At 39.8% G+C, this 22285-nt stretch overlaps 2 protein-coding genes across 4 annotated transcripts in view; both read left to right on the top strand.

Annotated features, from left to right (window-relative positions):
- Positions 1 to 2231, top strand: part of LOC138746158 (uncharacterized) — a 41946-nt gene extending 39715 nt beyond the window's left edge. For both annotated transcript variants that reach the window (XM_069904079.1, XM_069904078.1), the window contains 2 exons: positions 396 to 494; positions 603 to 2231. In XM_069904079.1, coding sequence (XP_069760180.1) covers positions 396 to 494; positions 603 to 794 — 291 coding nt within the window. In that variant the 3' untranslated portion in view covers positions 795 to 2231. The remainder of the gene's footprint in view (positions 1 to 395; positions 495 to 602) is intronic.
- Positions 2232 to 9164: 6933 nt separating this feature from the next.
- Positions 9165 to 22285, top strand: part of rab3ip (RAB3A interacting protein (rabin3)) — a 28182-nt gene continuing 15061 nt past the window's right edge. Inside the window, exons 1-2 of one of the 2 annotated variants that reach the window (XM_069904076.1) lie at positions 9165 to 9363; positions 20522 to 20624. The gene's annotated coding sequence lies outside the window, so the exon portion shown is untranslated. The remainder of the gene's footprint in view (positions 9364 to 20521; positions 20625 to 22285) is intronic. The other variant, XM_069904075.1, reaches the window with a different exon arrangement.

The raw sequence follows: 22285 nt of genomic DNA, 5'->3' as shown, positions 1-22285 counted from the left end.
AAAATAAATAGAAACCTGTAACCACCTGCTCCCACCCCTCCATCTCCCACTTCATTGCTCATCCAATTGGGCTATTTGGGAGAAAAAAAACCTCTAACCAATGAAGGAAATTGAGCAGAAAATACATGACATTACCTAGAGTAACCTCTTCCGTTTGGGCCAGTTACTCCCAAGGAAATTATTTATTGTTTGTAGTGAATTGGTATTTGCTGCGTGTGTCAGCAAACTACTCTTGAGCTAAGTGATTCCTCTGCAAAAATGTACTCCCTGACATCGAACAGATTTATTGCTGTATATATGTGACACACAAACTTATCTGGATTGAACAGTTGCTTTCTTAAAAATACTTTTGAACAAGAGTAGTATTTGATCCAAAACCTGTTTCTAATTGCCAGTTTGTAGTAGCGTGCAAAAAAATTCTGAAGCTGCCAAATGTGACAATCACGATTGCAGGAGTGGAATATGTATTTGAAGCAAAAGACTATGTTAAAAAGGTACCCTATTTAACTGGATTTATGCACATTTTGTTATAATTCATCAACAAAGATCATTACTTTTTTGGGAATGTTTTGACTCAACTTTTTGTTAATTTCTTTCACAAGTTTGAAGAAGAAAACCCAGTGTGCCTGTATGGATTCCAAGCAGTAAATATTTATTCTTCTGATGAACCCCTCTGGATTCTGGGAGATGTTTTTCTTGCAAAATTCTACACTATTTTTGATCGGGGAAATGACAGAGTGGGATTTGCTAAAGCTCGCTACTTATTGAACAGTCGTGAGGAAAGAGAAGATTGAGACACATGAAGTAAACTGTTTCTATTTACTATCTGTACAACTGTGTGTGATATTTTCATATATTCAATTTCCATAATATTCAATGTTCTAAACATTTTTCAATTGAAAAATTAGGATTTCTATATGACTGAAATAAAAAAAATGATCAATAACAACTGATGTTCAGAAATTACAATCTGCAATATTGATTTCATAGAATAAATTGGATTTCTTGAGGATAAGACATTAAAATCTTCAGTGTATTGAAATGGTGCATGATCTTGCTCCTAAGGTTAAAATAATTGAAAGACAACGCCAGTGATACCAATTTAAGCACATATTCATGTTGGAGAGGGCACAAAGAATGGGGTGAAGGTGGGGGAGATTAATTGCCACTGTTGACATGATTGAATTAGGATTAATTTCTACCCCTCCTCAGGAAGGTCGATGACTACTTGTTTCCAAAAGGCCCTCACTGCTGCTTGGGAAGCACTTGAGAGGAGCAGTAAATGTACGAGTCACAAAGTTGCCTTTGTCAATAAAAACATCCTCTCACATAGAAATAATGCTGCTCCAATATTTGAAAATCCCTTTGTCTCAAATGCAGATGGGCATCTGAAACTGCTGCACAGAAAAATATCCATGAACTGGTTGTAGCCTTTCACAGTTTCAGATGGCTGTGGGCGTGCAAAGGGCTGTGACATGAATATTCCGTGGTCCCAATTTGTTTCAACATTTATAACCTGAAGAAAAACTGTTGAAAATACTCCCTATGCCAGGCAGTGTCTGTAGCAAGAAAAGCGCTTAAAGTTTCAAGTTAAGTATTTTTTGCTTCAATCCTAATGGATTGTCTATAGGAAGCATCACTCCGACAGGAAGAAATATTAATGGGATTGGATGACCATATTTTCTCCTCATCTTTTATTAATGTATAGATATTGGTATTTAGATGACAGGCAACATTTGTATTTAGCATCATTCCTTTTCACATACTTGTCTAATTTCCTTCTAAAAGCATGTAAGCCATCTGTCTTAATTAATCTCTCTGAAAGTACTAGATATATTATGGTTATGTGCCCCAAACCATGAGATGCTTATCTACAAATACTTGTATGAATAGATATGGATCTCTGGATATGTTTGCAATTTGACAATTTTGTCCTTCTTCAGGAGGCTTGAAAACAATACTTTAGTCATATTTGAGTTATAGAACATTAGAATCAGAATCTAATATCATGAACAAGTCATGAAATTCTGTGTCTTGCTGCAGCATCATAGAGCAAACATTCATATTGTAACCATCTTACAGCATTACTATAAAAAATTTAAATAATAATGCACGAAAAGTAAGGCAATGTCTTTGGCTCATTAATTACCTGATGACAGTGGCATAGTGGAATATGTATTCGAAGCAAAAGACTATGTTAAAAAGGTACCCTATTAAACTGGATTTTTGCACATTTTGTTATAATTCATAAATTCACCTCATGGGGTGGCTCCGGCACCTCCTTATCGCCACTTTTGGTAAGCTCCGGCACTTTAAAAATTAGCACTGCATCACTGGCAGAGGGAAGAAGCTGTCCTTGTGCCGCTGATTGCTCATCTTTGGGCTCCTGTACCTTTTTCCTGATGGTAGCAGAGGGAAGAGGGTATGGCCTGGGGGGTGGGGGTCTTTGAAGATAGAGGCTGCTTTTTTAAGCAGATGTCCTCAATGGAGTGAAGTCTGGTGCCTGTGATGTCACAGGCTGAATTAACAATCTTCTGGAGTTTATTCTTGTCTTGAGAGTTGCCACTTACACACCAGACAGTGATGCAACCAACTGGAATTCTCTCCATGTAGAAGTTTACGGTGACAATACAGGTCCTTCAGCATACCCAACGTAAACCTACTCCTCAACAACCTAATTATTTCCTACCTCTATTTTTCTTACATTCATGTGCCTAGTCATATTAGAGTAATATAGGATGGAAATAGGCCCTTTGACCCAACTAATTCCTGCCAAGGAAGGTAATTTCCTAAGAAGCTAGTCTAATTTTACTGTGTTTGGCCCATGCCCTTCTAAACCTTTCTTGTACGTACCTAAATGTCTTTTAAATGTGGCAAATGTTCCTGCATAAAACAACCATCTGGGCAGCACACTTCATATTTCAACCAGTTTCTTCGTCATCTATTGTTACTAACCTGGGTAGTTTAGTTGGATGGAATTTAAAACTTGCTTAGAAAGAAACCAGTTTCCCCATTTCAATGAATTTCAGAGTATTGAGTAATTTACTCAATTTTTCTCCATTAAAATGCCATATGGACACTTATTGCCAGAATTTACTTTTGTTAGATTCTTCCAACTTTCACATTTAACCAAAAAGTAATTAAATTGGAATAATTCAGATGTTTAGTCTTGGCAAGCTGCTATGAGGATGTGGATTGCCCCATCTAGTGGCCTAGCCCAGATCTGATGATGATCAACGTGTATTGCAGGAAGGTCTATCACAAATTAGGTCCTCTAAGGTTAGAAATCTCTTACTAACCTTACAGCACCTTTGGCATAAGGGATTACTTAAAGTGGTATGTGAGTGGAAAGGAAAAGGTTGAGAACCACTGGTCTATTATGCATGTGGGACAATATTATCTACTTATTTGCAAAGTGCAACTGTTCTTGTTACACGCAATGACAAGTTGAAATCTTCTCAAATGGCAAGAAGTGAAACAAGAAAGTCTGCAGACACTGTGATTGTACTTAATACTCAAAAATACTGGAGAAACTCAGCAGGTCGTCCCATGGTGTCCATAGGAGGCAAAGATATATAGCCAATGTTTTGGGCCTGAGTCTTTGAGGAGGGGTTTAGGCCGAAAACATTGGTTATATGTATTTGCCTCCGATGGACACTGCGGGACCCGCAAAGTTTCTCCAGTATTTCTGTGTATTCATTAAAGGCAAGTTTTCATTTTACTGAATGTTGGTTATTCAACTTCAAGATTCGATATTTGAATTCTGACACTTAATAGTTAAATTTATAATTCTGCTTTAGCCAAAAAAATTAATCAACCTGATTTGTTTTCAAATAATTTATTCTTAATTGAAGTTGCACTCAACCTCTTAGACACATTTATTAATTCATGTTTCATGTACAACACAGATATTTCCATTCAAGACCTCATTAATTCATAATTTAGAACACAAGGATTTTCTGAACAAGAAATCACCAGCTAAGGTTGTAAGGCTATGGATGTCAAGTTAGGTAGCAAGTAGAATGCAGGGATGAATGGGAATGAGCTTTCCCTCCAAGGAATCAGTGCTTGGAATAGTTTTCCAGTCCACATATAAATTGCCTGAGCAAAGTGTAAATTTAAATTGCATGTGATGTATGGGTATACAAGGCTGTTTTTTTAGACCAATTTTCTGAGAATACTGCTAAGTTCCAGGTGAAGAATAGCTGCAGAAATTCTTGGTGGCAAGTGTAAGACTTTGGGGTTCAACAACGATAGATAATTGCTATGAATTAGATTTGTCTCAATTAATTTGGGCTTCCACTGGCTACCAAATATGTCCTCCTGCAGTATTTTCAGGGACTGCTAGTTAGGTTGCACAATGCCTGGTTCCACAAGATGGTAGAATGTTGCTGCCATTCAAAAGTAAATGTCATCGTCAGGGCCTTGGAATTAGAGTAGGTACTTCATGTTCCAATTTTGTTTAGATAGCGGAAACCCCTGGTTATCTGGCTGACATCATTCAAAAACACCTGATTCCTCTCTCTCTTGTGAAATAGTTATCCCATGATCATTTGAAAGGAATTCTCCAAAGACTGTATTTCTGAGAATAAACAAGTGGAAGGAAAATAACAGTATATTACAGGTAAATGATTAAGTACTTTGCACTGAAAGTATTTCCACTTTTACTATATTCAGTGTTTTCTCTTCAGCTTCACACACCTAAACCAGGGCCATTGAGAAAGTTAACTGTAAGGAGTTAAATTGTTGTGGGATTTTTCTTTGCTGTCTCATAGAAAACACTTGGTCTCAAATTGATTCCTGCTTTTTGTAACATAGACAAAAAAATTAATGCACGGGGAATGATGTACCCCACCTGAGTGACAAATCAGAATTAATATGAGGGTATTGGCATGAGCTCATAAATATTAGTGAAGATTAAGTGGGTGATTATAAAGATTGTTTTATCAGAAAGCTCAATTTATGCACAAAATGTGTAACAAAGATTTTTCAGTTTAATTACATTATTTTTAACCAGTATATATACTGTTTATATACAGTATATTTACACACACATAGACAATATATATATATGTGTGTGTGTGTGTGTATATATATATATATATATATATATTGATGAGCTCTCCACTGGCCACCGTGACAGAGGTGCACCAAAGAAGAGGTACAAAGACTGCCTAAAGAAATCTCTTGGTGCCTGCCACATTGACCACCGCCAGTGGGCTGATATCGCCTCAAACCGTGCATCTTGGTGCCTCACAGTTCGGCGGGCAGCAACCCCCTTTGAAGAAGACCGCAGAGCCCACCTCACTGACAAAAGACAAAGGAGGAAAAACCCAACACCCAACCCCAACCCACCAATTTTCCCCTGCAACCGCTGCAACCGTGCCTGCCTGTCCCGCATCGGACTTGTCAGCCACAAACGAGCCTGCAGCTGACGTGGACATTTACCCCTCCATAAATCTTCGTCTGCGAAGCCAAGCCAAAGAAGAAGAAAGAACACACACACACACATTTTATCCTTCTGAATGTTGGGATACACCTTTGGAAGCTGCCATTGAAGGTTCTCTGGTAATCTGGGACAGTACATCTTCCAGATGCTGCACATTTTAGCCCTTACAAATTGATGATATTTAAAGTGAATGTTTAAGGAGGTCAGTGGGGTGCCAAACAATGACTGGTTAATATCTGACTGCTTCACTTCTGTGGAAGCTTGGTTTATCAGCCATATGGAGAGTATTCCATCACATTTCTGCTTTATGAATTACCGCAAGCCACGTGGTAAAGAACTCCCGCAGAGTACCCAGTCTCTGAGCTGCAGTTATAGCATCAGCTTTTATATAGTTGTCCTAGTTAGGATTCTGACTTGCAATAAAAGATCTCTCAAGTTACTTTAATAAGCACTCTGCAATCCCTGTGAAATCTGTCTGATAAGTTACATTGCTAAACCCTGTGCACACGATATTGTTCAAACAAGAAGAATGAACTTGCCAAAGAAATATTCATCTCTCAACCTTACCCCATTAATTCTTCATATCCAACTAAGAGCCAATTAGAGATTGAGTATAGGTCCAATTAGAGTTCCAATGAGAATCATACCTGTGCCCAAGAAGAGCTTGGTAACCTGCCTAAATGACTACTGACCATTGGTACTCACCATCTACAATGATGAAGTGTTTCGAAAGGCTGGTGTTGAAGCATTTCAGTTCCTGTCTGAGGAGCAACATAGATACATTTCAATTTGGCTACTGCAGGTCTATGGCAGATGGCATATCACTGGCTCTACACAAAGCTCTGGAACATCTTGACAGCAAAAATTATACATCAGGATGTTCTTTATTGATTACAGTTCAATTCCGTTCAACACCATAATCCATCCCCTCAAAACTAATCAGCAAATTCAAAGACTTGGGCCTCAATACCTGACTGAGTAATTGAATCCTGGATTTCCTCACCTCTAGACCCCAGTCAATGAGGATTGGTAAGAACATCTCCATCAGTAACACAGGGCTGCGTTCTTATCCCCCTGCTCTTCTCGCTTTACACTTATGACTGTGTGGCTCAGTATCACAATAGCTCCATTTATAATTTTGCTGACAATACCACGGCAGTGGATTGCATAAAAAGGGGTGATGAGTCAGCATATAGTAGGAAGATTGAAAACTTGGTTGGCACTACCAACAACCTCTCTCTCAATGTCACCAAAATCAAGGAGCTGATTGTGGTCTTTAGGAGGAGAAAACCAGAGGTATACAATCCAGTGATCACTGGGAGATCAGAGGTGGAGAGGTGAGAAAATTTAAATTCCTCGGAGACATTATTTTGGGGACCTTTCCTGGACCTAACACATGAATGTCATTGTGAATAAAGTACATTAGCACCTCTACTTTCTCAGGACTTTGCAAAAGTTTGATATGACTGAAAACCTTGGTAAAATTCTACAGATCAGTAATGGACAGTGTGCTGACCAGCTGCATCATGGCCTTGTTTAGGGGCACCAATACCTCTGAGTGCAAAGCCCTGCAAAAGGTAGTGAACACAGCCCAGGATATCACAGACAAAACCCTTCTCACTACTGAGAACATCTACAGGGAACACTGCCGTCGGAGAACAGCAGCAATCATTGAGGATCCACATTAGCCAGCACATGCTCTGTTCTATCTGCTACCATCAAGAAAAATGTATCGGTGCCGCAAGACATGAACCACCAGGTTCAGGAACAGTTGCTACCTTTCCACCATCAGACTCCTCAACAACCAACTCAATCAGACACTCATTTAAGGACTTGTACTTTTCACATTATTAATGATTGAATAATTATTTTCTGTATTGCTCTCAGTGTGTTTGCACTTCTTTCTTGGTTTACATTTCTCTCTTATATATATATATGCATCTTTTCATGAGTAAAGTGTTTTGCACTACCATTAAGTAGAATTTTTTATAGACATACATCCCATGAGCCTGTGCCACCCAATTAACCTACAACCCCTGGTACATTTTGAATGGTGGGAGGAAACCGTAGCCCCTGGAGAAAACCTGGGAGAACATACAATTCCTTACAGACAATGTGGGACTCGAACCCTGGTCCTGATTCCTGCCACTATTAACAGTACTATAATTACTGTGCTAAGTGTACCACCTCATTCTGCTTGGCCCTCAGCAAAAACAATCTCAGGATTGTATGTGATGTCATGTATGTATTCTGACAACAAATGTGAACTTTGAACAACTTAATTTTTTCAGACAGCTCTTCCATTCATAGTGTCTGTCCCAGAGGAAAGTCAGCAGGTGAACTTTTTCATCAGTTCAATGCAAAGATTTGATGCTGTGTTTCAAATTGCACTGATTAGGTACAGTGAAAACAGGCACTCTTCTTTCAGCTCTGTCTTTCATATCAAACAACATCCTCTGATGCTCTTTCTCTTGTTTCACCAATGCTCGTGCTGCCCTCCTCTTCGCCTTTCACCTATCATTTATTCAACCCTTTCTTTCCTCTTTTCTTCCCCCTCCTCATTTTTCTTCACAATTGTATATCATACAGGGGGGCAGGGGGAACTCCAGAGGGTTGGGAATGAGTCTTCACTCTGCTCCCATCGGGGAAAAAGGTACAGGAGCCTGAAGATGAGCACAAGGTCAGCTCTTCCTCTCTGCTATCAGGTTTCTGAATGAACAATGAGCCAAAGATACCTTTTCTTTTTCTTGCATTATTTTATTTTGAAATGTGATCTATAGAAATGTTTGAACTGTGATGCTGCCGCAAAACAACGATTCCCTGACATGTTCATGACAACTTTGTTCTGATTCTGACTTTATCCTCCTGAGCTCCAAGGATTAAAGCCCCAGCCTGCACAACCTCTCCCCAGAATTCAGGCCCCTGAGTCCAGGCAACATCCTTGTAAATCTTCCCTTCACCCTCTCCAGTCGAACATCTTGCTGAGTAGAACGGTGATCAAAACTTGAAAACAATACTCCTCACCAATGTCTCGTACAAACCTTTTGCAGACACGAATGGAGATAAAAATTACATTTAACTATAAAATTATATGAACCCATCCACACCATCCATGGGCAGTGAGAATGTTGAACGACCAAAGGAACTGTTCACACTAAACATCCGAGACTCTCATTTGTACAAAGCAATATTGACTTATCTTTATAGCTCTAATACTTGTCCTGCATAGGTATTATTTGTCTGTATGTGTGTTAGGTCTGGTTGTGTGTCTGGATGTTTTTGCACTGAGGACCGGTTTGTCAGGGTTGTACAATAAACTTGACCTGAAATGCATTTCCTGCACAATGCATCACCAAATGGGTCAGATATTTAAGCCTTATCATAATGGAATGCTTAATTCAACTGCAGAAATGCTTAATCGCTTGTGAAAACAGAACATTGACGTTATTTCAAGGCATGTCGCCGTTGAGCTCATAATTCCTGAGCTTGATTAATTGGGATTTGTCTGCGCGCAGCACCCAGCAGACCCGTCCCTGACGATCCAGCGAATGTAGCAAGAGGTGGTGTTCGCGCGCAGCCGCAGTGGCGCTGCAAGGGCCCCGCGCAGCCGCAGTGGCGCTGCAAGGGTCCCGCGCAGCCGCAGTGGCGCTGCAAGGGTCCCGCGCAGCCGCAGTGGCGCTGCAAGAGTTGCGCAGCCGCAGTGGCGCTCCAAGAGCCGCGCGCAGCCGCAGTGGCGCTCCAAGTGCCGGCGACGAGGTAGATGGAGCGAAGTTGAGTGTGGCGTGTTACGCGCGGCTGGGATGGAGGCACGGCGGGGGAAGTGACCCGAGGGGACGAAGAGCACTGGACGGGCCTTTCCCGCCGTCGTGAGGCGACAGGGTTTTTTTTTTCCCCCGCAGCCGGTCGAGGGTCAGGTGAGGAATGGCCGCGGCGTTAAATCGGAGCCGATGCTTACACCGAGAGTTGGGAAGCTCCGGCCTGTCGGTGCCCGTCGCTCCGACCGCTTCAACGGGTCATTATCTTCGAACTCAAGTTTCTGTTTGGGGGGGGGGGAAATGGCGGGGTTCTCATTTTTGTGAATGGACCCGGCCGTCACGTGACGGCGGGCTGCGACCACCACGACTCGCCCCATTTCCGGGGTCCTCCAACGCCTGCACCCTGTCCTGTTAGCTCGGTTCGGGCAGACTTTGCCGGCATTGCTGCATAGGTCAACCTGTTCCCTGCAGAGAGAGAATGTTTCATTCAGATTTACATCACGTACAACCCTCAGATTCTTTTGCTGTGGGGGAGGCAGAATGACCATTTATTGGTAGTGCCAAATGGTCATTCTGCCTCCCCCACAGCAAAAGAATCTGAGGGTTGTATGTGATGTAAATCTGAATGAAACATTCTCTCTCTCTCTCTCTCTCTCTCTCTCTGCAGGGAACAGGATGACCTATGCAGCAATGCCGGGAAACTGTATACAGTGTAAACATGTAAATATAAACAACCTGTCCAATACAGGGGGGGTGGGGGGGGGGGGGTAATAATTGCAGAAGTCTGAGTCCTTGAGTGTGTTCCTGATTGAGTTTGTTGTTGAGGAGACTGATGGTGGAGGGGGAGCAGCTGTTCCTGAATCTGGTGACCTGAGTCTCCTGGCACCAGTACCTCTTCCCTGAGAACAGTGTTGTGCGCTGGGTGGTGCGGATCCTTGATTGGGATGCGGACAGAAGCCTTGTTATCTGTCCTGAACGAGCACAAGTGGAACATCTTGTAATTCCCACATGGGAACTGTCCAAGAAGAGGAGGATTAAACAAAAACAACCCTTGTTCATTTTCATTGCATGTTTGTTGAAGGGAAAATGAGAGATTATGGAAGGAGTGGGGCACCAGTGATGTCAAACGATTTCCATTTAATCTTGCAAGGTTTGGGGAAATATCCAAACTGATTAGGCATCATTTTATTGCATGACAATAGGAAGGCTATTTTAATTTGATTTGCAGGAAATTAAATGCAGGAATTCCTCTCTGTGGTATGTTTATTTTGCATTTAGATTTGTGCAGGTAAGGATTTTTCAATCGGCAAATTTGGGGCATAGCGGTTAGTGCAACACCTTTACAGCGCCAGAGATTGGGACCAAGGTTTGAAACCCACACTGTCTGTAAGGAGTTTGTACACTCTCCCCATGTTTGCGTGGGTTTTCCCCGGGGGCTCCAGTTTCCTCCCACTGTTCAAAATGCATCAAAGGTGTAGTTTAATGGGGTGTAAATTGGGTGGCATGGGCTGAAATGGCCTGTTACTGTGCTGTATGTTTAAATTAAAACAAAATTTGCTGGAGGAACTCAGCAGGTCAGACAGCATTGATGGGTAGAAATGGTTAGTCTCTGGACTCTTTCTCAAGTCTGGAGGGGGGAGTGATGTGTGTATAAAAGGGGAAGGAAGCTGGGTTAGGGGCATTGATATATCAGAAGGAATGAGAGGTTGAGAGTCCTCTAGGAAAGGGGGTTGTGTTTAAAAGTATGCGGGGTTGGGAGTGGGTTTGGTTCCTGCATGTGAAGAAGATGTGAATCTAAAATGAGAAAAATCAGAACAATTCCTGCTGTTGAGTTGGAACATGATGTGTTGTTCCTTAAATTAGCTTGGCTTCCCCTGACAATGTGTGATGCCAAGAGCTCATGATGTTGTGGGAATGGTATAGCTTAACTTAGATCCACAAACAGAGTGTTGATGTTCTACATAATGATCATCTAAACGAGGGATGTGTTAAACTATGAAGTTATAAATTATGGTAGATTGGGACATTTCTGATGCCAAAGTTTGAACTACCAGATGATAATGTCAGATACACCAATGTTAAAGCAAAGTAGATCTTGGTACTTCAAACTTTGGCATCAGAAATGTACCAATCTACCACAACTTGTAACTTCATAGCTTCTTAACACATCCCTCATTTAGATGATATATTTTAATTGGATTTACAGAAATAGTATATAAGTAAAAGCCATTAATCAAAGGTAATATATTAAAAAGGAATATACAGAAAAAAAGTGATGCATGAAAAATAAAACTATAATAGTACAACTCCGGTTATCCGAAATGGTGGGGACCAGGTCTATGTTGGATAAACATTTTTTTCAGATAACCAGTCATTAAAAAAAAAAAAGCCCAGTAGCAACAGCAAATCATTTGTATCAATGTTTAAACAATAAAGGAAGGCTTTATAAGCATTAAAATAATGTTTAATTCTCACCAAAAAAATGTTGATCACTGACACCTCCCACCGAGGTCCTGCTCCTGCCCAGGAGCTTGAGGTCCCCACTCCTGCTGGGAGGCCATTCTTCTTGATGACGCCAGGACAAGGGATTCTTCTGACTAGTTGAGGCTGGGAGACAGTGTCAAGCAGTTTGAGAGGGAGAGTTGGAGAGAAAAGTCAATAGGGGAAGGTCACAAAGAAATGGAAAGAGCCCGGGGAGAGAGTTTCTTGAAACGAGGACAATCATCGTTTTAATTTCATGTCGAGTGAATTTCTTTTCAACCTGTGAGGTCAGTTTGGCTCCAAAAAAATTTTGGATAAATGAAGATTTATGATTTGTTTTGGATATCTTCATTGATTCACAATTTTAAAAAAATTACAGATAAATGAGGATTTTGGAGAATCTGATTTTGTATAATCAGAGTTGGAAACATAAACTCAATATCAAACAGAAAAAAAAGTAGCAAGAACTTAAATAATTACAACATATGGCTAATTTTAAAAAAATTATTATGCTACAAAATTCTTATGAAGTTATCTGGTAAGTACATATGATTTCACAACCATTTTAAAAAAAAACCCACATATTTCCAAAGCAAGATCCAAGTGATCTTATAAATTGTGAAAATAATTGATAAAAGGACCACATAAACTTAGAAAATTTAAACTGTTACAGTAGAAAAACATCTTTTTTTTCTCCATTATTAGGAATGCTATCATATCGGACAGCCTTTGAATAGGAGGGACAGCATCTTTTCATCTTATCAATGCTGAATATCTAGCAGTAAGGGAGGCAAAAGAGACTACATAAGATTGAGAAATAGTTAAATTCAAATCAGTTGTTTTTTTTTAATCCAAAAAGATTAGGTGTCATTCACATTGAGAAGTAAATGTAAGGTATTTTTTAAACTAAAGATACCAACTTCACCTAATTATGTTTTGTTCATGATTTTGTTTCCTATAAACTAGAATTTCAGTGTTCTAGCTGGGTTCTGTGGTACATCGCAGTAGAAGATTGTGTTGGTTTGAAACGCTGGTTTTAATTGTGCTGGCTTTGTTCACCTCCATCAGGGTCCTTGCTAATCCAGTCCTTAAGATCAAGCAGGGCTTCAATATTAAAGTTCTCAAATCTTTCCCCATATTCATATCATTTATATTCTTCCTCCATTTCTAATACCTTCTCTTACCTTGCTGTTTCCACCCCTTCATCAAGATCTCTGTGCTCTTTTTGTGCTAGTCTCGAGAGTGTGTTTAAAATTGACCTGTGCTGTATCTCCTCAGGATAAAACAACAGCAGAACAAATGAGCTACACAAACAATCTTTATAGCGGTAGTGGGGAGCATAAGGAGGAGTAGCTATTGCTACTCATTTCTTTCTGCAATACCCACTCAATTAATACAGAGTTTTGTTTGTTTTAGTGTTTTCAAGTTGACGTCCTTCTTTATGTGCAGTGGACTTGGCTCGGAGCATCCCCCAGTTGCTCCTCGTTAGGTCTTTTACAATATCTCTTTGTTGTCGACTAAGTAGATGTGGTTACATATCTTTGTAGTTGAGTATACAGTTTCAGTTACACTGTGTCTTTCAGTTTCGATAACACGATGTCTGGCCACTTTGTCTGTTAATGCTAACAAACTTGTGTCAATTTATTTTCTACAACAGATGCCCCTTAGCGTCCTTACATTTTCATGCCTTCCCTTCTACAAGAGTGTCCTTGATCCTTATCCTCCATCTTTGATGTTTGGGCCATGCACTGCTTAGACCTGTAGTTACTCCTTAAACTTTACTACCTTTTACGGTAAACAAAGTGAATCTCTTTATCCAAGTTCTCATCCTTGTGTCCTATTATCATTTTGTGAAGTAAATGTCAGATTTTGTTTGAAAAGCCCTGTGCACAGCTCCTTGGAATATCTTGCTAACAGGCAGGCATTCTGTGAATGCAAGTAAAGGTAAACAGGAAAATCTGTGGATGTCAGCGTCTCGTGCAATACCGAAAACTGCCATATTTCTCGGCTGACTTTCTCTGACACTTTGGTAATTTTTTTGGTTTGTGGTTAATATTTGAAATGCCTCACTTTTATTGAAATGCAATGCACAACATGATCAATACACAAATGTGCTGGAGAAATTCACCAGGACACACAGTATTGTTATGGGTTATATTAATATGGTTATGAATAAATATGTCTTTAAAAGAGAGAGATTCTGGGGGGGTCACTTCACAAAAGTCATCTCATTTAAAATGCTAGAGCTTTGCTGAAGCTAGACATCCAGGCTCTGGTTTTGACTTTGCAAAAGACCATGGAACTGCTTTGGAAAGAACTTCAAAAGCAGGTGTAAATGGAAAAGTCCGGGCTCAAATGCTGATAAGATCTTTCGAAGATTGGGTTTGGAGCCTTGGAAGAGGTTTTGGTTTTTACAAGCAGAGAGAGGAAAGAACAAACAGGATTCTTCTCTGAGAGAGGGACAGGGAGAGAAATCGGTTCTACAGTAGCAGTTGAGGCTGCAAAATGGCAAGCTGGCAGGCTTGATGAAAGACCCCATTTTGAAGATGGGTTGTGAGTTCTGAGTTCAGCCTGTTTAAAACCCTTATAGTCCTTACAAGAGGAAATGGCTGGCTAGAATGTTTCTCATGAAATAAGGGAAATCAGAGGAACTCTGGTGACCTGCAAGAAGAGGTTATCATTTGGAAATCACATGATGGGGCAAGTTTCTTTGGCAAGACACTGAAGTGACTGATTGGAGGAAATCAGTTTGTGTGTGTCTCTCTGAAACCAAGAGGAACCTTTCTGAATGGTAACGATGTTACTTTAAACACCAGAGACTGGTGAAGATTCATAAATGTTAAATTCTGTACACAGTATAACAATTCCCTGATACCGATGAACTTGGAGAAGTGAAAAGTGAATGATTGGATTGTGAAACAAAGAACTTTCCTGAACACATTACATACACATGTGCTTAGAATTAGAAGGGGGTTAAGTTCATAATAATGTTTAAAATTTGATCCTGTTTTTAACTTTAAAGAAAATTAAAAGCAACTTTTTTAAGAAACGATTGTCTTGGTGAATTTCTATTGCTGCTGGGTTTTGGAGTCCTCTGGGGTCGTAACAGTATCCATAGGAAGTAAAGGAAATCAACTTTTCAGCCCTGGGCCCTTCTTCAGGAATAAGAAGGGAAAATAAAACCAGCAGATGCCTGAATTAAAAGGTGGGGTGAGGGGGAGAAGTACAGGTAAGAGATAATAGGACATGATCAATTTTTTTTAGCAACTAAAAATGCTAAACCTGATTAGTGTTTTTTGCTACTGTAGTTTTATTCTGAAGACCATAGTTGCTCTTTGTTGGTCATTTGGACCTTATTTTATTTCAGCCAATAATATTCTTGGCAGACTTTTTTTTTGTTGTTGCATCAGACTGAGTCCAGGGTTGAATGAAAATTGCTTTCACAATATTTTAATGTTTTGTTTTTAAGTAGCTGCATGAAGATTTTTAAATTTGGATATGCCTACAGCACAGTAACCAGCCCAGAAGCCTGTGCTGTCCAATTAACCGACAACCCCTGTATGTTTTAAAAGGTGGGAGGAAACCAGGGAAACCCATACAGACATAAGGAGAATATATAAACTCCTTGCAGACAGCACCAGATTTGAACCCAGTAATAGCTAAGCACTTTCTGGATGTAGTTTTCGATAAACAAAAAATAATTCTGATGTTTGACTCTTTACTTTTTGAACAGTTAATTCAGCTACAGAATGAGAAATGAGAAAAGCAGTTTCAGGAATTTGTTGATGGAATGCCAGAATAAAAAAGACAGAATGTATTCCTTTTATAAAAATTGGATTTGAAATAGGTCTGCGTGTTGGTGCGCAATAATCTTTTGCTCCCTCACTTAAAGACTATTGAATCTTAATTTCATTGATAAATCACCACAGGGTTAGTAACATATTAATTACTTTAAAAAAAAGATTTTTAAAAATTTTCCACGCTATGAACCATACTGACCAAAATACACACAAACATTTCCCTCTTGAATATACACAGCGTCATTTTCTCCCCTTTCCCCCCCTCCCTTCCCTCCCCCTCCCTACCCACTCAACGTTCAACATATACGATACATTAAACCCATTAAACAATGTAATTACACAGTGAAAATAAACAAGAAAATTGTCTCATCTACTTTCACATACTGGTTCAGTTCATTTTGTCTTCTCATTCTGTCATTTTAGAGGGTGAAAGTCCGCGGTCGGCCCTCTGTTGTGTTCCATGTACGGTTCCCAAATTTGTTCGAATACTGAATGTACTGGCTTTGGTGGTCAGAGGAGGTTCACCAGGTTGATTCCAGAGATGAGGGTGTTACTTGATGAGGAAGGATTGAGCAGTCTGTGACTGTACTTGCTGGAATTTAGAAGAATGAGAGGGTATCTTCAGAAAAACATAAAATTATGAAAGGCATAGATAAAGGTAGGTAAGTTGCTTCCATTGGTAGGGGAGACCAGAACTAGGGGACGTAGTCTCAAGATTCAGGGTAGTACAGTTAGGACAGAATGAAGAGGAACTGCTTTTTCCAGAGGGTGCTGAAACTGGAATTTGTGCTCATTAAAGCAAAGGATGCTGCCTCAGTAACTATGTTTAAGACAAAGTTGGATAGATTTTTTACATAGTAAGAGAATTAAGGGATCTGAGGAAAAGGCAGGTAGGTGGAGATGAGTCTGTCATTAGATCAGCCATCATCTCTTTGAATGGCACAGCAAGTTTGAAGGGCTGGATGGCCAACTCCAGCTCCTATTTCTTACGTTCTTGCGTAAAGTCCTGAAAATTTGACTTTTCGCTATTGAGCTCTTTTGCGTATTTTTTTTTAAAAAAAGTATTCAAATACGTCCTTGTATGTTTTAAAAAAATAGTTGTACATATTTTTTGATTTCTTCCACAACATTCCAATTTGATAATCTTTCAATGAGAAACTGCAAGAGTCGATTTTTGGAGAATGATCTGTTAGATAGTAACACTTTTGAGATTTCGATGCTCACTTTTGGAACATTCTTCATCTGTGCACCTGTTTTACAGTTTATTCATAAGCACACCATGTCTTTGCATTTTCAGGTTTTTTTAATTGAAAATAATTTTAAAAGACACATCTTAAATCTTATAATATTGAGATGGTTTACAACCACATGCAACCTTGACGTTTCTTTTGTGTTCTCATTTTCCTTTTTGTAATTGAGCTCTTTGCACTGATCCTTAAATAATTCATTTTCTTTTGTATGTGCTTGTAAATAAATAAAGAGCCACATAAGCTTGTGTGACATTGCCATTTGTAACATCTTGAAAGCAAACCGAAATAGACTTGGAACTATCAGTTTAAAAGTGACCTTTTGTGACAAGATACAACTGCTTTTGAAATTTGGGATAAGATCAGTGAATTGCCATTGCATTCGTTTTTTAAAAAAAAGTCATGTTTTAAAATTGGCAGTTGGATTTTGCACTGGCCCTTTTCTAAAAGAAGGGCAAGGTGGGGCAGCATGTACCCCTGTAGAACTGGCACTGAAAGCTTCATGTGCCCATTCAACTGCTCCCAAGGGGCATAATAAATTAATTTTAATAGCTCATTAACAGGGCCCAAGATTGCAGCTAGCTTGATCTACAATGGGGACATTTGCAGAATATTTTTGAGGGGTGCATTAAACTGACACATTTACACAAACTTATATATGTGCTCATCTTAGTACTTGATGAATTTGGGGGAAGATGCACTTGAGTGCATTTGGGCAGTACGGTTAGCACAATGCTGTTACAGTGCCAGCAACCTGGGTTTGAACCCGGTGCTGTCTGTTAGGAGTTTGTACGTTCTCCCCGTATCTGCATGGATTTCCTCCGGGTGCTCTGGTTTCCTCTCGCCCTTCAAAACGTACGTAGTTGCAGGTCATTTGGGGGTAATTAGACAGCAGAGGCCTGTTATCGTGCTGTTTGTTTAAATTTAAAAAAAATTAAATAAAGGTGTACCCTGGCAGCAGAAGTGACTGAAAGAGATTGCCATATGAGAATCTTGGTGTTTTCTGTCATAGAAGCACTTCCAAGCTGTTGACCAGTAAATTGCAAAGGTCACTCCTCAGCAGTTGTTTGATCTGCTGTGTTCCTCTAGCAGATTTATTGCTCTAGATTCCAGTATCTGCAGACTTTTATCTAAAGCTGGACCTCGCTTCCATTGTGGGCATACAATCAATGAGGCCTACATGAAGAGGTCAGGGGATTGGCTTCCAGGACACCACTGGTGTGCCAGAAGTTAAATAACCTGTCTAAAGTCACTTCATCAGAAATCTATCTCTAATCTGGATCCCTACTACTGCAGTCCATCCTATTTTCTACATTTCTGAAATTCACCATATTTCATTCACATTCTCTTCCTATTCTATTCGTGTTCTCATGATTGTGGTTTAGGTCACGTTCAGAATTGGAGTTATAAGCAATGTTTCTCAGAAGACAGCTGTTGACAGCCATTAGCCAGCTTTCAAACAGTTGGAATCGTGACTGCTGCCAAGAACTGACTTGGATGATGCATTGGCTGTTGGATGATGGAGTGGAATCCATTGCGTCTCTACAAGGATTGCGGAATGGTGATGGGAGCCTCTTTTTCACCCATGTGAGCAACAAAAGAGTTTGTGTGCAATATGCTTTTTCCTGCTCTTGTGAGCCTTGGCAATTTCTCTTTTGTGAAGATAAACTGTAAACTGGGAATATACTATAAACTTTTTTCCTGAGAAAGTGTTGAAGCGTAATATTATGCACATCAAGCTTCCAAAACAAAATCTGTGGTTTCAGCAAGTTAATTATATTGCACAATAAACAGATCCATTTATTGAAAAATATAAACATTTGAAACTGAGGTAATTTTTTTGGAAAATGTGTAAAATGTTAGTTTTAAAAAATCTAACAGATGTAGTGTAAACTGGTGTACATTGCTGCATAGACTGATAAATACTTTCCAAAGGTAATTCATCAACTGGAATCCATCGTCAAATTAAACTGTTTTGAGTGACCTGCACAGTTTTGCAATTCCTCTACATATTACCTATTTAACTGAATCAAATTTGATTCTGAGAGAATAATCAGTGGTCAGAGTTTTTTTTTTGGAATGAGTTGGTATAAACGCTGGGAGATTATGAACCACAAGTCTTAATTTTGAGAAGTTGGTATTTTTAAAATTTAGGTTGTAGCTTTGATTGTTTTTTTTAAAAAAAAATATTTGGAGAAATTAAATAACTGATCAACCCAAAGGCTATTATTTCTAAGGTGTAATCCACTCGTAGAGATCTATGACTGATCTGCCTCACATTTGGCTTGCGTGCTGTCTGAATGCGTGAGGTCAAGGTCTTGCCTGCCAGTGCTTACCTGGTTTGGATGCATGAAGAATGTCAATCTCCTAGCCGCCAGCATTACTGGCAATGAAACCTTTAATGCTCTTTTTAAAAAAAGTCTCTGAACATTAGAGGCCCTTGAAAAATGTAGATTTATTTCAGTTTCAGTTTTAATAATGGAAAAAAATAACTTGAGGCAGTTATGGTAGCCCAACCCAGTTTTCCTTTTAGTTGAAACTCTGCTCTACTGGTAGAGGTTATTCAGAAGGAATTCATTGTCACTTAGAATATGTATTTGTATTGCAGTGTTGTCATTTTATAGCAGAGATTGTGTGCACACCCATTTTTTTTTTCTTTTTGTCAATTGAATTACAACTGAACTTCTATAATTTGGCACAGTGCAACCTTGAACCTTGGAGTTTCTTGTTCTATGTGATTCGAGAGTACACTATGTAATGTGTTTACTTAGCATTTGGAATGCACACTTGCTCTCACAAAGTCGTATGTGTTTAATTTCAAATAGATTGCAGTTACTTCAGTATAAACAATTCACTCCTTTTGTTCTGCTTGTACAAATTTCAAATGTAAAAGTGGTTTCATTAATACATTGTTTCACAGCTGCTATGTTAGAGAGTCATCTAATGTGTACATTTGAAAGCTGTTATTGCTATAATCCCCATTCACAGTGTAATAAGTAGCAGCTGGCAATAAAAATAAATTCATTAACAAATCCTCAAAAAGGTGTGTCGGGTGGTTACTGTACATAAAAATAATTGAGTTGCAATTAAATAGTCCACAAAACAACAGATTTCAACAACTTGTTTATGGACTTCAGTTTCTATGATGCAAAATGTGCTTTTATTGCTCATTTCCCAATTGATGCAAGATCATTTGAAAGCAAACTTTAAGACCACAGGGAGAAGCTTAGAAAATAATGAGGGCCTTTTTGAAAATGTGCTATTAAAATGCCCTTCCACTAATTATCACCCTTTATTTCTGATGTGATAATAAACGGTTGTCATGCTCTCCCTTGACACTACAGCTGATCAATGCCGTTTCAAATGCTCTGGTAGTGGCTACAGTTCCTGCGATCTACAGTATAACATTGAAATTGTTGACAGTCTTTGCCATCCCACTGTGAACGTTGCAATAACTATTTTGGGATTGATGTAGTCATGCAACTTCTAAAGTCATTGTCAATGTAGCCATCATAAGCTGCAGCTGCAGTCAGTCACTTAATGGATTTGCAAATTAGTCGTGCAGTCAAATGCCCTGCAAATATCATTGCTTTGGTGCATTTGGTCTAAATGAGATGTGAAATGGCTACAAAATGTATCATTCTTGTTTGAAATTTTTTTTTTGCCCCTTTCATTAAAACTCATTTTAAGTATTTCAACTTCCCTACATTTGACAACTGATGAATTTTAAAATCTGATTTGTTTATTTATTTATTGAAGGTTTCATTGTTTCCAATTTGTATCTTTCAGTATTATTGTAGCTGCTCAGTTAGCTTCATTTGATCCTGCACAATTGTACGTCTGTTGGATGCAGAATTTGTGCCTGTCGGAAGCGGATCTCAAGGGATCCTGGGTTAGTACTGAGGCAGAAGTTCGGCCATGATCTTAGAATGTCGAACAGAGCAGTACAGGGGCAGGCCTTTTTGGCCCACAGCATCTGTGTCAACCATGATGCCAAACTTGACTAATCCCATCTGCCTGCATTTGGTTTCTATCTCTCTGTTCCCTGCCTGTTCCTGTGCTTGTCTAAATGCATCTGAAACATTTGCTATCCTATCTGTTTCCACCACTTTCCCTGGCAATGCATGCATATCATATGTTTACTTAAAATCAGGCCCACCCACACAACTCTTTTTTTAAACTTTCTCTCACCTTAAAGTTATCCCCTCCAGCGTGTTATGTTTCGACCCTGGGGATTATGACTTTTACATTTTTATATACTTCTATTGTGTCATCTCTCGACCCCTGACTTTACAGAGAATGCAATCGAAATGTTTCAAAACTCATGTTTTAGCTCAGTGGTTCTCAAATTTTTTTGGGCCACAACCCGAGCGCCCCCCCCCCATATAATGGCGCTAAGCGGGGTGGGGAGGTTTGTGGCGGCACTGAGCGGGGTGGGGGGGGGTTAGTGGTGGCGCTGATGGGGTAGTGGCAGCACTGAGTAGGGAGTTAATGACACCACGGAGACTAGCTCGTGCAAGAACTTGTTGCCATTTGTTTTGCTCACTACTGCCACCCTGAGACTGGCCAGTAAATTACTACATTGGGTTCTTCATTAAACTTTGCCGCAGACTGAATAATAAGATTGAAGATTTGGAACACCTCCCTTTTCCTCACTGCCCCCTTGGATCTTTTCATCACCCACAGGGGGGTGGTTAGTGCTCACTTTGGGAATCACTATTAGAGCTGATGTTCACAAATCCAGACAATTCTTCACTGTTTCCAAAGCATCCATACCCTTCCTGTAATGTAGCAACTACAACTGCACATAATACTCCAAATGTGGCCTTACCAAAGTTTTATGGGGCTGCCATATGATTTTGGAAACTTAATTTTTTTCCCAAGATTGAAGACATGCTTGCCACTTTCGGGAAGCTGTGGACGCACCCCAAGATCATCAAACATTGATGCATAAAATATGATCCAAATGCTAACTGAGGCAACAACATTGGGCCATACTATTTTGAAGACTCAAATATTGTTTTCATGTCACTAAGCTCTGTAAATTTGGTATTTATAGGAGAAGGCCACTCCGATATAAAACCTACGACCCAAGAACCTCGCTGCCACGTCCCAGCTTGCTCGGCCACGGCACACGAACCATGGGTGTAAAGGGTGGGGCCAGTACTGCGCACACTGCACTCCACCTAAAAGCTCCTTTGCGCAGGCCCGAGGACAGGTCCACGTCCTCCCCCTCCACATCCTCCCCCTCCACGTCCTCCCCCTCAAAAGATGCGGCAAAGGAGGAAAAACCCAACACCCAACCCCAACCCACCCATTTTCCCCTGCAACCGCTGCAACCGTGTCTGCCTGTCCCGCATCGGACTTGTCAGCCACAAACGAGCCTGCAGCTGACGTGGACTTTTTACCCCCTCCATAAATCTTCGTCCGCGAAGCCAAGCCAAAGAAAGATACTTTAATTAATTCAAAATCTTTTAATAAATATATACTTTTCAGCATCGCCTGAAGATTTAACTGAAATTTACATTCCATTTTGAAATTTTCATATCTCGC

This window comes from Narcine bancroftii, chromosome 11 (genome assembly GCF_036971445.1).
Source record: "Narcine bancroftii isolate sNarBan1 chromosome 11, sNarBan1.hap1, whole genome shotgun sequence".
Classification (NCBI taxonomy): domain Eukaryota; kingdom Metazoa; phylum Chordata; class Chondrichthyes; order Torpediniformes; family Narcinidae; genus Narcine; species Narcine bancroftii.
This window is presented reverse-complemented; position numbering and strand designations above follow the sequence as displayed.